Below are 15,285 nucleotides of genomic sequence, written 5' to 3' on the forward strand. Positions count from 1 at the left end.
GTACAGTACTTTAGTAAATGTACTTTACGCCACTGCTTAAATGTTTATCAGATGTAATGAGTACTCCTGACATTTGATGTTGGGAGGGAATATAAGACCACAAGTCCCAGTGTGCAAATCTCTGTTTATCCAGTGCAGAGCGCCTTTCTCCACCCCTCCTCCTCCTCCTCCTCCTCCTCCTCTTCCTCTTATAAGACCCGGTCGTGTTTGCATACTGGAAACAGTCGCTAAAAACGCTGCGAGGAAGGGAGTGCCATGCGGGAACAGCGACAAGGGATTTTTTTTTAAAGGTTGTGCAATATAATCCATCGCAGCAGCGCATTTGATGCAAGCTCAGAGACAAAGGAGCAGTAAACTTGCCCGGCGTGGAGCTCAGAGCTGAAATAAGAAGCTTTAGGAGACTCGTGGTCAGCTCAACGTCACCGCGTTTCTACTGTTTTCCTTTACGCGCAAAGCTGCAACGGAAAAGAAACTTTTTGGACACGTCGCTGCACTGTATCTTTTATTAACAACTTACTGTTGTGTCTTGACTGATGATCAAATATCTCGACCACTGCTGGATCTAAGCCTTTAACGGTTTCTTACCAAATATAGCCACTGTTAATGCTTGAGTGTCCTTGACGGAGCGGAGCGGTCCCACATTGGATATTTGCAGCGCTGCCAAAGTTTATAATTATATACTCGGTCATATCACTTTGACTTATTATAGGGCTCCATTTACAAACTGGGGTTGTCTAATTAGCAGATTGGACACTTGAATCAGTTCGTATTTCATCATTTTTAGAAGCTTGCGTAGTTCGCTTCACATTTTACTGCCTATTGTGGACTGCAGCATGTTAAAAAATTCAGTCGCCTTGTAGCTTATGACTGCTGTCACCAGAAGCCATTTTTAAGTTTTTGATTTACGAGCCTCTCTCAGTCGTTGAACACAGGCTGCTCAACCTGCTCTGTGCACATACATCCATTTTTCACTCTTTTTTTTTTCTATTGTTCTCAAATCTCCAACTATGATTTTTTGTGCGCCTGGCTCCGGGCGCGCTGGATGTGCCACAGCTCGGTTGATCCTCACCATCTGTGTGATGGTGTTCGGCTTAGTTGGAGCTGAGCAGGCCAACCCGCATAAGGAGAGCCCACCGCCGGTCACCCTCCGCACCTTGATCACGGGGACCTGCCAGGAGATCCAGCGGTACGCGGAGTCCGTGGTGGGAACCAGCGTGATACGGTCAACTGCTGAGGTACAGAGAGGAGGAGCACCACCCTTTCCTGTACTAGGAAGTGGCTTTACACTCTCCTCTTTTCTTTTTTTTATTGTTAATCCTATTTACTGGCTGCTATAACTTCACTGTTTGCTCTGTCACTGTTCTCGATCACTGTACCTGATGACTAATTTTACCTCTTCAACTTCAACCTTGTCACCTCTCTCCATCCATTTCTCCCCTGAGCCTAATTCACCCTTCACACACATTCCTCTCCTCTCGCCCCCCAACTTGTTAATCTCTCTCCTGATCCCCCCTCATCTTCTCTGCCCTTCTTATATCCATGCATCCCCCTCACCCATGCACACACACTGTTCTGTCTCCCTGCTTCCACCCTGCTGTGGCTCCCTTTTCCCCAGAGTGCTGTGTTATTTCTAGAGTCATTGCTTGGTCAGGAGAACGTCTATGCAGTGGCCATGGTAAGAAACCTTCTGGGTGCCTCCATCTAACCCGCCCTGACATGGTCCCTTAAACAGAGTCCTCTCAATGTGGCTCTGTTTGGCGCATGTCACCTCATAGTTACAGTGCAGAGGATTGGAGCATGACTGTAATGAAGAGGTGGCCATGTGTATGTATGTGTGTGTTTCTACACACTGATATTTGCATGTGAGGCTACAGTACAGGCCTACTTGTGAGTTTGTATTGATAGGATTCTGTGTATTTGCTGCAAAGCGGAAATGGCAAATTACTTAGTTGATATCTCTGAATGCAGAATGTGTAAATCTTTGGATAAGAACTGAATTTTTTGTGACCCAAAACTGAAAAAAAGAGCCTTACTCCATCTGGTATTATACGATTATGTTTCCAATGTGGAAACCCCAGTTGACAAAGGAAAATTATGTGATTTTTAATGGCAAAGTTTAATCCTCCAGTCAGCTTTGATGCATTAATAGTAGATTGCATCCTGTAAAATAAAAGTTAGCGCTGTATTTTCAATTTGGAAAACCACAGAGAGACACGTCTGCAATGTTGCATTTACTTTAAATGTATAATTTTTAGCTTCTCTGTGAATAATAAAGAGCTAAAAATCATACATGCCATTATTATTACCAGACAGAGCCTGTCTGCCTAACATTTTGATTTAATTGAGCCTTATGGAATCAAACAGAGCAGTAAATCATTAAGTGTGTTTTTAAGTGATACACACACACACATTGACGTGGCGTGATAGATGCCTGAGTCATGCTTTGACATATTGGACAGTCCTCATGTATGAGCTGGTGTGTAGTGCAACAGGTGCAGATAAGATACTTGTCCAACTTGCTGGGTTACCCTTGACCTTGCTGGATGAAGCCACACTGTGTATGTGTGTGAGATTTGGGGGGGTGGGGAGGTAAAGACTGTACAGGAATAGAGAGGGGCACTGTCCAGCTGTCACTCGCATGCACAGCTGTTTGTCCAAGTCAACAATACAACACTTCTTGTATTATAAGATACATAAGAAGCCTTTTTAATATAATGATCAAGCTTGTACAAACAGCTACTGTAATTATATTTTAATGCTGCTGATCAGTCCTGCTGTTATATACACATAAATATCCTGTCTGCCTGTGCATTGGAGCCATGAGGATAAATTTAGGTTAGATGTGTTGTTAATGCGATCCGAATGCTGCCTCTCTTCATTATATCCAATATAATAACAAAGTTAAACATGTCTCCACCCTTCCTCTGCCCTACCACAGTTTTTGGAGATGGTGATCCGATTCCTGGCTGAAGGAGCTGCCAGCGGACTGAATGTCATCGCCGTTTACGTCACAGAGATCCTCAGAGTCACAGGATTCGATGGTGGGTACCAGGATGAGCTTGTCCTGCATGCTCCACTTATTCTAAGCTCAAAACAAACTGGAATTAAGTGTTTGCTCACAGTCTGCTAGAGACAATGAAATTGGCAATGAAAGTATCAAATGCAAGTGAAAATATGAAGTCTTGCCTCTCCCTCAGGGCATTTTGTCTGCCACTCCTTTTTTACGGAAGACTGTTTACTCCTGTTGCTTCCAGGTGTTGTTGAGCTTTATTCTTCCTGAAAATTCAACTAATCTGGATTTCCTCCTTTCACAGCTGCGCTTACGCTGCCCCACTTCACTCCAGAGGGTGTGACAGCAGTCGCCCAGTGGGGTCTGTTAGCCCTCATTGGCTACTGGGTGCTGACCATTGTTCTCCGCTTGCTGATTGGTGTGATGAGGCGGGTGTTCTGGGTGGTGAAAACGGTCTTGGCTCTCTGGCTCTTCGGACTGATGGTGACTGACAAGAACGCTTCTGCAGACACCACAGCGGTTCGCCTGGCCGGCCTGGTGCTGGGATGCGTCTTGTTGACTCTGCTCACTTCCAGCTCTGAAAAGTCTTCTGCAGTAGAGCATCGGCTGAGCAGCCTGGAAGGCCGAGTGAAGGCGGTAGAGAAGAGGAGAGGGGAATAGTGATGGAAGAGGGTGGAGGAGAAGGGGAAAGGAGTCAAGATGGACAAAGGTGATGGTGATATCGGTTATGACATTAGTAACTTTGATGGTTTCTATATTATGTCAAAGTATTATGGGAATTAAAGTAATCTCTGGGATTTTTAATCAGAAATGTTTTTTTTAATTTGCCTTCAGAAAATGCCAAAATAATGAAACCACAATATTTTTTACACTAATAAAAAGGAATCAGTGACACACAAAGCTATTAAAAGGCTGCAATAGAAAGACAAGTGTGCACAGAGGATTGGACAATTCAAAATGTCAGATTAAAAACTGTCTTCTTTCTGTATTGTCTCTTCCACGATTGCATACAAATAAAAATCAAAGCAGAATTTTTAAATAATTGTTCAATAAAAAGCTTCCTCTGTTGGTGGAAGGTACAGTATTTTATAATAAACTGTAATAATCCAGTATCATCTTTGAGGTTTCAGTTTCAATTTACCACAACCAACCTGGTCTTCTCAACCCAGGCTGACCTGTGGCCTGTTGACAGCCTCTCCAGTCCCCTGCGCCTGGTTGCTCTGTCAGCTGGAAGCTCATTTGATCCTTCACCCCCACTGCCACTCCACCAGAGTGGAACAACCTGACCTCAGTGCCAGAATTATCATTCCTGCTAGCTCACCCTGCAGCGGCAGGACTCCCTTCCCTTTGCTGTGGTGGAGTGCCAAGTGGGACAGATCTGAATCCAGAGGGGAAACTAATTAACAGTGAGGTCTCACTGTGTCACCATCTCTCTGCATCACTGAGGAGACGCAGATAGAGAGCGATGTGATTCTACAACTAAATGTTTTTATTTACTTTACAAAAATGATTTAACGATAGCCCTTGAAATTTTGACCTGTTGATGGTGCTAGATGAAAAATTACGGGATCTCCTAAGTTATTACACTTCAATTATATAGGAGAAGATGTTAGTCAAGAGAAGTTGGGAAAATGCAGCCATTGACTTTAGTTTGACAACAGTAGCATTTCTGGATTGATGTGTGCAAACTCTCTTTGTTCTGTTTGGAAAAAGACGCCATGAAATATCTTCATCTAGAACTCCAAAAGAAACAGTGAAAGATACAGTACCTACAGTAGCTGCTCTGAATCTCCTGTGCGTCTCATTCAATGGTCTGAAGCTCAACATGAAGTAGATGCAAGTGAAGTTATTTGAAATCTGAAGCGTAGTGCTTTGAGATGTGTGCCGGGCAGATGATCAAGAGAGTTCAGTGTGACTGTAACATTATCTCACCTAAGATCCCAAATCTATTTCTAATTTAATCTGATGAGAAATGAAAGATTCAATCATGAGATTGAAGGTAATCTGTGATCAGGTTGTAATTTCTCTGGAATAATCACAGTTGGTACTTCAATGAATTATTAGGTAGCATCTTCCTAAATACACAAATATTAATAACTCAATTAATTTATTTTAAAACATTTTGTTTAGTTTTTATTTAAAAAAGATAGTTCAAATGCATGTTGCAGTGTGTGTGTTTCAGACATGAATTCATCGCAGTCCTACGTAAAACTTGGGAGAGTTTATACTCAGGATCACTGACAGTAACAAATGTGGCCTCTTGTCTCACATGCCAAACAGATTTGTGGCTCTGCAGTTATTCTTTGCAACGTACAAAAGTCTCAGTCGCATTTTAACTTCTGCTCAGTCAAGTTTCTCCTGTGAACCAGTTGGTTTGGTGGGAAAGAATTTCTATGCTTGGATGAGCTTTTGGCTGCGTGGGGACATGCTGGGTGGGTGGTGCCTGCAAGTAAATTATACTGTATGTATTTTTTTTTAAGATAAACAGGAAGACAGAAGAACAAACACAGATAACCATATACTGTAGTAAGGTATTAGTTTTAATGCACATGACACAAAGTCAGAATTTCAATGATACAAACACAAAATATTCATGTATTCACAAATATTTTACAGCTCTTCATATTATGTTTCTCAATAATAATAATAATCTTTATGTGCATAGCACTTTTCATGCAAAAATGCTTTACAACAAAGAAATTACATGCACCAAGTGCTTCACATGAAAATAGAATATAAAATGAACATTAAAAACATGTTAAAAACATTAATGTAACATAAGATGGAAAATAAAACCCACTGAATACTTATAATAATAATTCTTATTAACAAAAAAGGTTAAAAATAGAATACATAAAGTGCATAAAATCAAGTAAAAGACAGCATTTTAAAAGAAGTGCAGCAGTGCACAAGTGCAAAGCAGAGTGCAAAAAAGAATTCCAGGCTTGTATCAGGACATTCATTGTTAATTAAAGGCTTAAGTGAAGAGATTAGTCTTAAGCTTTCTTTTAAAAATATTTAGCAAGCTGGCTTCTGTGATATCTCTTCGTAGTGTGTAACTGACAAAGGCTGCATCCCCGACTTTCTTTCAGCTGTTGCTGGGAATAAACCAGCAGCAGCTGATCACATTGTTCTTGAAGACGAATACTTAACAATGGAGTAAGCAGTGTAGTTTGGCCCTAGTCCACCTTAAAGTCACTTCTAAATGTTACAGGAAGCCAGTGCAGAGCAGATAAAACTGGACTAATATGTTCTCTCCACTTGGTTCTGGATAATGGCCAAGCTGCTGAGTTTTGAATGAGTGGAAGTCTCTGTGCTCTTTTTTTTTGTAAGTGCATTAGAGTAATCAAATCGGTTTGAAAAGAAGCCATGAGTCAGTTTTTCAGCATCTTTTTGATTTACATATGGTTGTACTTTAGCTATGTTTCTTAATTTGGAAAAATTATTACCTCATTTTGTTAATGTGGGACTTGAAGTTTACATCTAAATCTAAGATAACACCAAGACTTGTGACCTCTGATTTAATCCAGGGAGTTAATTTCCGCAGCAATTTCCAAAGCAAATGTCATGTTCCTCAGACACATGATCTCCAAGACTGACATAAAACTTTCTCCCTTTGATGTATGTTTTGAACCTGTTTAACACAAGGTCAGAAAGACCAACCCACATTTCAAGACGATTAATTAGGATATCATGGTCAATCGTATCAAATGCTGCGCTTAGGTCTAAGAGGATAAGAACTGAGACAGAGTTTAGTCTGAGGTCGCTGTTATTTTTTATTATTTTAGTAAGAACAGTTTCAGTGCTGTGGTATGTTGTAAAGCCTGGCTGAAATTCCTCCAGGATACTGATTTCTTTAAGAAAGGAGTTTATTTTCACAGAAACTATCTTTTCAAGTATCTTACTGATGAAGGTAAGGTTGGGTATTGGCCTATAACTGGTCAGTGTAATACCATCTAGGTTTGGTTTCTGTAGTAAGGATTTTACAACAGCTGTTTTAAGGGCATCTTGGAAGATTCCTGTTTGAAGAGATGTATTTATAATTTTTAGGACATGACTTGAAACACTGTTGAACACCCGCTTTTAAAAAGCTGTAGGTACAGGGTCAATACATGAGGTGGAGGAGTTATATTCAGTGACAACCTTGCTAGACTCAGTTAATGTAATACAGGTGAATTTTCCCATGGTTACATCATTTTTACAGGATTTACTGAGATCATCTGTGTTCACATCAGCAGCAATACTGTCTCTAATTGAGGTTATTTTGTTATTAAAGGACAATGCAAGTTCTTCACATTTTGATGGAGAGAACTGTGGGGGGTCGGAGGCAGTGTTGAGTGGTTGGTCAACAGTGGAGAATAATATTATAGAGTTCCCAGCATCCTTTGTAATGATCTTGGAAAAGTAATCTTTTCTTGCCAGACATATTACTTTGTTATAGGCACTCATGGCTTCTTTGTATATATTACAGTGACCTGTGTGTCGAGTTTTCCTCCATTTTCTTTCAGCTGCCCAACAGATTCTCTTGATCTCATTAACACTGTTATTGTTTAACAATTGGGAGATTCTGTCAATCGACCCCTTTTTAACCTTTAGTGGAGCAGCAGTTTTAAAGCAGATGACAAGGTATTGTTAAAATATTCAACCATGTCATTTAAAGAGCAGTCTTCACTGAATGAGTCAAATGATCTCATAATATTAGAAAACATTGTTTCAGCCTTGTCATCTAGGAATCTCTTTTGAACCAAAAGTTCCCTTTTAGTCTTTGTTAAGGTTAGGTTAGCATAAAAAAACACACAGTGATGGTCAGAAAGAGGTAATACTGAAACACTATCAATGTTTAAACCTGTTGTTATTACTAAGTCTAGAGTGTTACCATGCTGATGAGTGGCTTTATTTACATGTTAGGTGAGTTCAAAGCTGTTCAGTAAATTCACAAGCTCCACAGCTTTGGAGTCATTCTTTTTTATTAATATGAATATTCAGGTCTCCATTCAGGATTAACCGATCATGTCTATTGATACTAAGTGAGATTAGCTCTCAGAATTCCTGTAGAAATATTGATGAATATCTTGGTGGCCGATATAATGTAATAATGAATACTAATAATTCTGCTTTGAGCTGAAGAGCAAGATATTCGAATGATGTAAATTCACTCAGGTCAATGTCATTACACACAAACTATGTAGAGAAAATGGCTGCAATCCCTCCTCCTTTCCTGTTTTATCTGACTAATAAAAATGATAAAGGTTTGTTAGTGTTTCAACAGAAAACCAACTAAACTCTGACATGAGTTCCAAAACATTAAAACAAATATATTAAAAACATCTACTTAATAAATAATCATTAAAGCTCCAAAAAGGAGGAAGTGTACATGTGAGAGTGACTGATAAAATGGAGACACATGCAAAATTGGCACATTGCAACTGTAATCAGTTTACTGCTTGTGTGTAAAAATAAAAGTGTAATAACAAAAAATGTATTGACACAATTACGTTAACTGATTGCAGTGCAGCGGTGTTAAGGCGTTGTTGCCACTCTCCAGTGGATACATGCAGGGCGAAAAGGCAACTGGTGCATTTCATATTTTTTGTAGATGCAAGCACCAAATATTACAAGGATACCCATCCAAATTAAGGCCTTCAGAGGAAGTTGAGTTTGTCTGAGGTATAAACATTGGCTGAGTCTGAGGGAAAGGTCACCCCCTTCAGCTCAAACCGCGGCTCAACGTCAGAGTAGAAGGGGGCAGATGGAACAACTGCCTGCTCTGCTGAAGCCACAACCTGGAGAGAAAAAGACCAACATGTCATTGTGTATCAGAGAATCATCAGCAAGCTTTAATTTTAATACAGATCCCACTGAATTAAGTCTGAAATACAGATAACTGTTGTTATTGTTGGTGCAACATGGAGAATATTAATGTCAAATTATTACCACAGATGTTTTGATACTGCAACCTTTAGGAAGTTTAATGTTCATTATTGCATTCTGAGAAAGACTGTGGTCTGGTTACAGTGATTACACCAAGAAATGTCAGTTTGGAAGGAACACAGATGTTGAAAAATACTATAAATTGCACTTTTATTCACTGAGTGTGTGAGTATATGGGTGTGCTTGCTCAGACTAACATGTGCAGCAGGTCGTACCTCAGAATAAGAAGGTGGCACATTGTCAGTAGGATCGTGTACCTGCAGAGTGACATAACAGTTTAATGGTGGAGAGGCAAGAGAAAAGACAGACAAAAGAACAGGAGAGGAGAAGTTCTCTCTATGCAATGCAACACACACTAACCAGCGGACCAGTCGGAGTATGAGAAGGCTGAGCGGGGTAGTGTCTCCCAGAGGGCTGACTTAATTCATCTGACCTCGGTCCAACAGGCTCATCCTGCAATTTAAATTAAACATATATCGTCTAGAGACACAATGGGAATATATTCTTTTACAGCATGACAGAGATTTTTACTCTGACGGTATTGTACACACAAAAAAGTGTCTAGAAGCTGTAAGGCAGAACATGTCACCTCAGATGCAGATGAAGCAGCAGCTTCAGTCTCAGAATGATCCTCTTTGGAGGACCTCTTCTCAGAGCAGCAGGCCCACACGGTACCACAGGTAACCAACAAAAACAAAAAAACACCACCGCCAAAGCGAAGTTCAGGGTCACGAGACCCTTGTGCTGAAACAATGAGTTGATGAATTGATTAGTTGATGGTTAGAAAATGTATCAGCAATTAATCAATTGTGTAATTTGCAGACCAGAAATGTCTGAAATTGTTCCTGATTCATATCATTGTAAACTGAATATCTTATCTTGGAAAAAAACGAGAAAGATGTCAATTCAGGATTTTGGAACTTGCAATGGTCATTTATAGACTTACAGACCAAATGATTGCTAATTTAGAGAGAAAATGAACCTAAAAACAAACAAAAGAAGCTAAAAATAAGATTTTTCTTATGCCAAGGCAATAATGAAAAAACACATTTGGCACTGATTTTAAAACACACTTGGGGGTAAAACGAGGTAAGACGCCCCCCTTAAGAAAAATGTCTATTTTCTTTTAAAATATATACAATCTGAATATCAATATAATATGTTGACAAGACGTATGCTTACATAAACACATTCAGAGGGTAATTAAATCATAACAGACTACAACTTTGTTATTATAAAACTAAACTTAAAGTCTTGTAAAGGGGCATCTTACCCCACAACCCGGGGAAGATTCTCCCCCACCAGGGTAAGAACACTTGGGGGGCATCTTCCCTCATGAGTAATTTTGATATATAGACTTGGTTTTCATGCATAACATTTAACTTTATTGACATTGCTCTTACTTGAACTGCATAATGAACTTACTTTTAATTGTTTTTAGAATGGTTTGATTATTGCCAATTAATTTCAAATTGATGGGCCTAGGACAAATCACAATTGGAGAGATTTAAAAAAAAAACATGCAAGTGTGAACAAATCATTAAAATTATGTGACTAGCAGGATTATTGTCAATATTTTCAAATCAATAAAACAACTATTAAAATTTCATTTTGATGTGAACAAACCAAAAAACTGTCATTCCAAATCAGAGAAACAATCAGGCCCAAAAAAATGCCATTTAAATCAGCAAAGCACAACAAAAATTAAACTTCCAAACAAAACTCACAGCAGAAACCTGCCTCTGTTGCATTGCTTCATTCCTCATGAGACCATTTCATAAAGTTTTCACACCACAATATGAGAGCAGCTCAGTGCTGTATAGACATTCAGCATCCTCATCTTCCTGGGTCTTCTTCTTCATTTGATCTCCTTATTTTCTAGGGGTTTTTTCACAATTTTCTTGCCATTGGCCTTCTCCATTTTCAAAGGTTGCAGAGTGTTGTGGATATTTTGAGCAACGGTCAGCAGTGGAGAAAGGCACACACAAGACTTTTGATGTCTTAATGCTGAAAATGTTTATTGAAAACACTTGGCCAAGTGGAGAACCAAAAACAGTAAACACCAGCATGTTTTGCTAGCAGGGCGTCTCCCCTCAAAAATCCTACTCTTACACTTTCACATAATACAAAAAAGTATTTGTTATTTTTTGTTCAAACTCATGGATCACCGTCCAGATGATTCTCATATTAACAGTTAAAAAGTTTCTGTATATTTTTATAAAAAACACACAGGCTTATTTTGTACTGTCAAAATATTACATCAACTTACCTCAAAACCACTTCTTTTGATTTCCTCCCACCAGTAGAATGGTTTTGATGCTATTCAAAGATTAGCAAGGCCACTAATATACAAAAAAAAAAAGAAAATTGGCTCCATCTAGTGGTCATGGGGGAAGCTAGAGAGGGTGGTTGTGTTTGGCCTCTTACCTTCAGTGGTCGTCTTATGGTTTACCCTACGCTTCATTTCCAGTGACACCACCAAGGCCTTGTTGTCACTTTGATCTCTGACCTCGAAGCGTCCACCACATGACATTTGGAGACTCTCAATCAAAATCCCACATGGCTTTGACAGCTGAAACCCAACACAATCAACTTCATCCGAGCCCTTCCTCTCTAGCCTGCCTTGACGCACTATCTCAGACTCAAACCTTTTCAGTTTGAGGTCACTTTCTGGGATGAAGTAAATGTTGCAGGAGTTCGGTTTCAGATCAAAAGTGAAACTGAGGCTTTCTCCAGGACTCCGTTTATAGGACCTTGTGTTTGCTGGAAGAGAGAATGCACAAGACAGAAGGCATTAAAGTGATTCTCCACCCAAAACCTGTATCAAACACACATCTCCTGCAGTCTTGACTGGGGTTGCAAGTTTCTAGTTTTGTTTTTCACATAGTATGGCAGCTGTAGTCAACTTAAAGAAATTGTTTGACATTTTGAGGCGTTTTGAGAAGATATGTTTCTGTATGTTAAGTATGAGGCTAAAACCAGCCAATGCACTTACAATGTAAGTGATGGGGGCCAAAATCTACAAGCCTCCCTCTGTGCAAAATGTATATAAAAGTTTATCTGAAGCTAAACCTTCAGCTGTCCAAATTAGTCAAATTAGTCAAATCAAGTAGATATCTTTCCATGTTACAGTCCTTTAGTGCCAAAGTCCCTCTTTTTGTTATATACTATATACTTCCACCGCAGCTCAACAGGGGGGAAAAAAACTGTCCAAGGAAACACAAATTTGGTAATTTGATTGTAAAAAGACTGTAAATGTGGCAGATATCCACTTGATATGACTAAGTCAGACTACTGAAGCTTTATATTAGCTTCAGATAAACTTTTAAATACATTTTTGCACAAAGCGAGGACTGTGGATTTGAGCCCCCATCAATTACATTGAAAGCACATTTGAAGGGGATCTTTTAATAGTCATTATGAAGAGGAACAATTACAGGGAAGAAAACCTCTTTCAGTGTTCATATGGGCACCTGACTGTTGTTTTAAGAAGAATTTGAACATTTTAAACCTATCCTTTACAACCAAAAATCCAAGAAAAGATTGACAGCCATACTGTCAGATCCAGGAAAGGAAATGAAATAAAACGAGCATAAGAAGGATCCTCACCTATTACCTCAATGGTCACAGTATGCAGCAGTTTCTTATCTTTGTCTCTCATTGTGTAGAGGCCACTGTCTTCCTGGGTTAAATAACTCTGCTCATAGTAGCAACATATAACCCCCCACTGTACACCTACTATCCCCTTCCGCGTCTTGTGGCTTGTGGGTGGAAACTTGGGATCCGTCCCCCTCTCAACATGACGTGTCCACAAGACTGTCACCTCTGAGTTGTCTTTGGGGGTGAACTCTAGTGACCGAGTGTCTCCATGCAACATCCACCTGTACGTCTTCCCATACTGTTCCCTAACATAACGGTCATCTGCGAGGCCTAGAGAGGAAACAGAAACAAACACACACTTGAGTACAAACCTGATGAATGCATGTTGAAGAGGAAGGACACCTGCCAGCATTCCCAGACACCCTTTGATCCTTTACATATTATAGTGGTGGAATGTTTTTTGAGGTAATTGTACTTAACTTGAGTATTTCCATTGTGTGCTATATTTCAGAGGGAAATAATGTACTTTTTACACCACTACATTTATTTCACAGCTATAGCCACTGGTAACTTTTCAGTATTCAATATTTTATACGTAAAACATATAATCAGTTCATATGTGGGTGTAGTTTTGGGTATGGACGGTAGGGACATATTGCTGGATTGTCCCTACCAACAATTTTACAGAACTCAAACAATCTAGCCGCTCCAACTTAACGTGATGTTAATGGTAAGATCTCTAGAGTTGCCAGGTTTGTGTGTTTTCTGCAAAAAAGTGCGCTATTATGATACAGAGTGAAAGAGCAGGATATGGGGGATACTCGACCTGATGATTTGGTAGCCCTCAACTTCAAACTGTATGCTTTGTTGACGAGCAGCAGCCCAGCAGCAGCAATAATGGAGTCCATGAAGTGGAGAATCTGAAGCACTTAGTATTTATAGTTTAAACCTTTCAAATGTCACAGAATTGAAAATGACCTCACTGGACAAAACTGAGATCAATTGATGTTATATTTAATTTCAGGTGTTAGGAGTTAGCTAATTTGTGATTGTGGCTCAGACATGCTGTTTAATTACACAACTTTATTACTGTTGGTGAAAATTCCTCCCAAAAGCAAATCTGGACATCTGGTTCCTTTTTTAAAAAGAGATGACACGGCGTCTAGGCTACGAGATGACCCGGTAACTGAACCAGGGGCTACGTGATGACGCAGTAAATGGACCAGGGGCTACGTGATGACGCAGTAAATGGACCAGAGGTTGCCTCCCTCACTGCCTGGAAATTTGCAGAGATGTGGGTAAAAGAGGGGCCACACGCCGCGGATGACCCCTCCACAGGAAAGCAGAGAAAGAAGATAGTAGTCAAAGTCAAAGCAGACTGTTTTCTTATTCTGACAAGTAGGCATCTACTGTAGGCTGGTTACTTTTATGATGACAGCACGTTGTGCTGTTGTATGTTGTCATTATTTTCTATTCAACAAGGAAGTTTGCTGCGCATAGAGTTGAATTAAACAGTGCGAATGACATTAAGTGTTTAGGCTCGTCCGGCCGAGTGGCGCTATCCACAGTGCTGAAAGGAGCGCTGGGGGATTTAACTCTGGCATGTTACATTTAACCTTTTGTTTTGTTCTATATGATCACATCTCCTGTGTCTCCGTATGAGGAAAGGATAAGGCGTGAACATGACATCACATCGCTTTTATGAATATTACTGTAACAGCTGTAAGAAATAGCCTAACAGGCTTCATAGTCTACACAGGCCCACTGTGGTTATGATTTATTTTCATGAATAAAAACGTTTCAAAAACGTCCCCCTCTCTGATTTTTTACAAATCGCACCCTGTGTATACTAACTACACGTTTACACCACTGGAGATACCATAAACTACTCCTGACTGAGAACCACAGAAATATTGTTACTATAAATCCCTACAATCATTTATACACTCAGGGCAACAGGATACAGTCACACAAGCAGTCTAAAGGCGAATCAATCATTTCACACTCACCCAAACAAACACAGGCATTTAGCAGCAGCAACACTATCATCATCTGACGTGATTCAAAACCCAAAACCCGAATCCAGTGTCACACAAATGTACCGTCTTCGAACAATTAAGCGCACGATATGATTATAATTGATCAATACTTTACTGACACATCCTGGCAGAGTAACCCCTTAACTATATGCACAACATTAAGACAGAAGTTGTACAAAGTACACAACCCGCACTATACTGTTAGTTACTGCGGTTTATGGACGGGGTTTGTTGGGAGAGGCTTTGTCTGGGCCCACCCATCAGGGCGTTTCCATCGCAGTGCTCGTGGTGCGTTGAAAGACAGTCGGAAATGACACAATAAGCGCCATGCCGGGCTCTAGGGATGACAATTTGTTTTGGGTTTGTTTTTTTTTCATTAGTCCGCTTTTGCGAAATATCTCAACATACAAGATGGATTGACACAGATATTTATGGTCCTATATCCGACTTGTGTGATCGCTTGACTTTTCCTCCTAACGTTATTGCTACTATGAGGATCACATTTTGATTGAAATGTCTCAACAACATTGAGTGGCTTGTCATGAACACTTTCATGGCCCCCTCAAGGTGAATTGGTATAACTTCGGTGATCCCTTCAGACGCGTTAAGACATTATAATACCAGTATAATTACCATATTAAAATCCTTAAAATATGACACTCTTTCTTCCTCATTAAAAATTCAGAATCTATGAATATGCAAATA

At 39.8% G+C, this 15,285-nt stretch overlaps 2 protein-coding genes across 3 annotated transcripts; one reads left to right on the plus strand and one right to left on the minus strand.

Annotated features, from left to right (window-relative positions):
* The first annotated feature begins 172 nt into the window (after window positions 1-172).
* Window positions 173-4,122, plus strand: LOC137189354 (voltage-gated monoatomic cation channel TMEM109-like). 2 transcript variants are annotated; one of them, XM_067599137.1, is made up of 4 exons: window positions 173-1,235; window positions 1,616-1,675; window positions 2,939-3,041; window positions 3,315-4,122. In XM_067599137.1, the coding sequence occupies exons 1-4, from the start codon at window positions 1,008-1,010 to the stop codon at window positions 3,668-3,670; spliced, it is 747 nt and encodes a 248-aa protein (XP_067455238.1). In that variant the 5' UTR covers window positions 173-1,007; the 3' UTR covers window positions 3,671-4,122. The 2 variants fall into 2 exon arrangements, with proteins under 2 accessions (XP_067455238.1, XP_067455239.1); XM_067599138.1 differs by lacking the exon at window positions 1,616-1,675 and having other exon boundaries at window positions 180-1,235.
* A 4,304-nt stretch (window positions 4,123-8,426) lies between these two features.
* Window positions 8,427-14,779, minus strand: LOC137189353 (uncharacterized). Its single transcript, XM_067599136.1, has 6 exons — window positions 14,551-14,779; window positions 12,551-12,871; window positions 9,531-11,704; window positions 9,302-9,394; window positions 9,157-9,198; window positions 8,427-8,793 (listed from the first exon to the last, which is right to left on the minus strand). Exons 1-3 carry the CDS (start codon window positions 14,591-14,593, stop codon window positions 11,319-11,321), a joined length of 750 nt encoding a protein of 249 aa, XP_067455237.1. The 5' UTR covers window positions 14,594-14,779; the 3' UTR covers window positions 8,427-8,793; window positions 9,157-9,198; window positions 9,302-9,394; window positions 9,531-11,318.
* Window positions 14,780-15,285: the final 506 nt, after the last annotated feature.

The sequence above is a fragment of the Thunnus thynnus genome, chromosome 9, assembly GCF_963924715.1.
Source record: "Thunnus thynnus chromosome 9, fThuThy2.1, whole genome shotgun sequence".
Taxonomy (NCBI): Eukaryota; Metazoa; Chordata; class Actinopteri; order Scombriformes; family Scombridae; genus Thunnus; species Thunnus thynnus.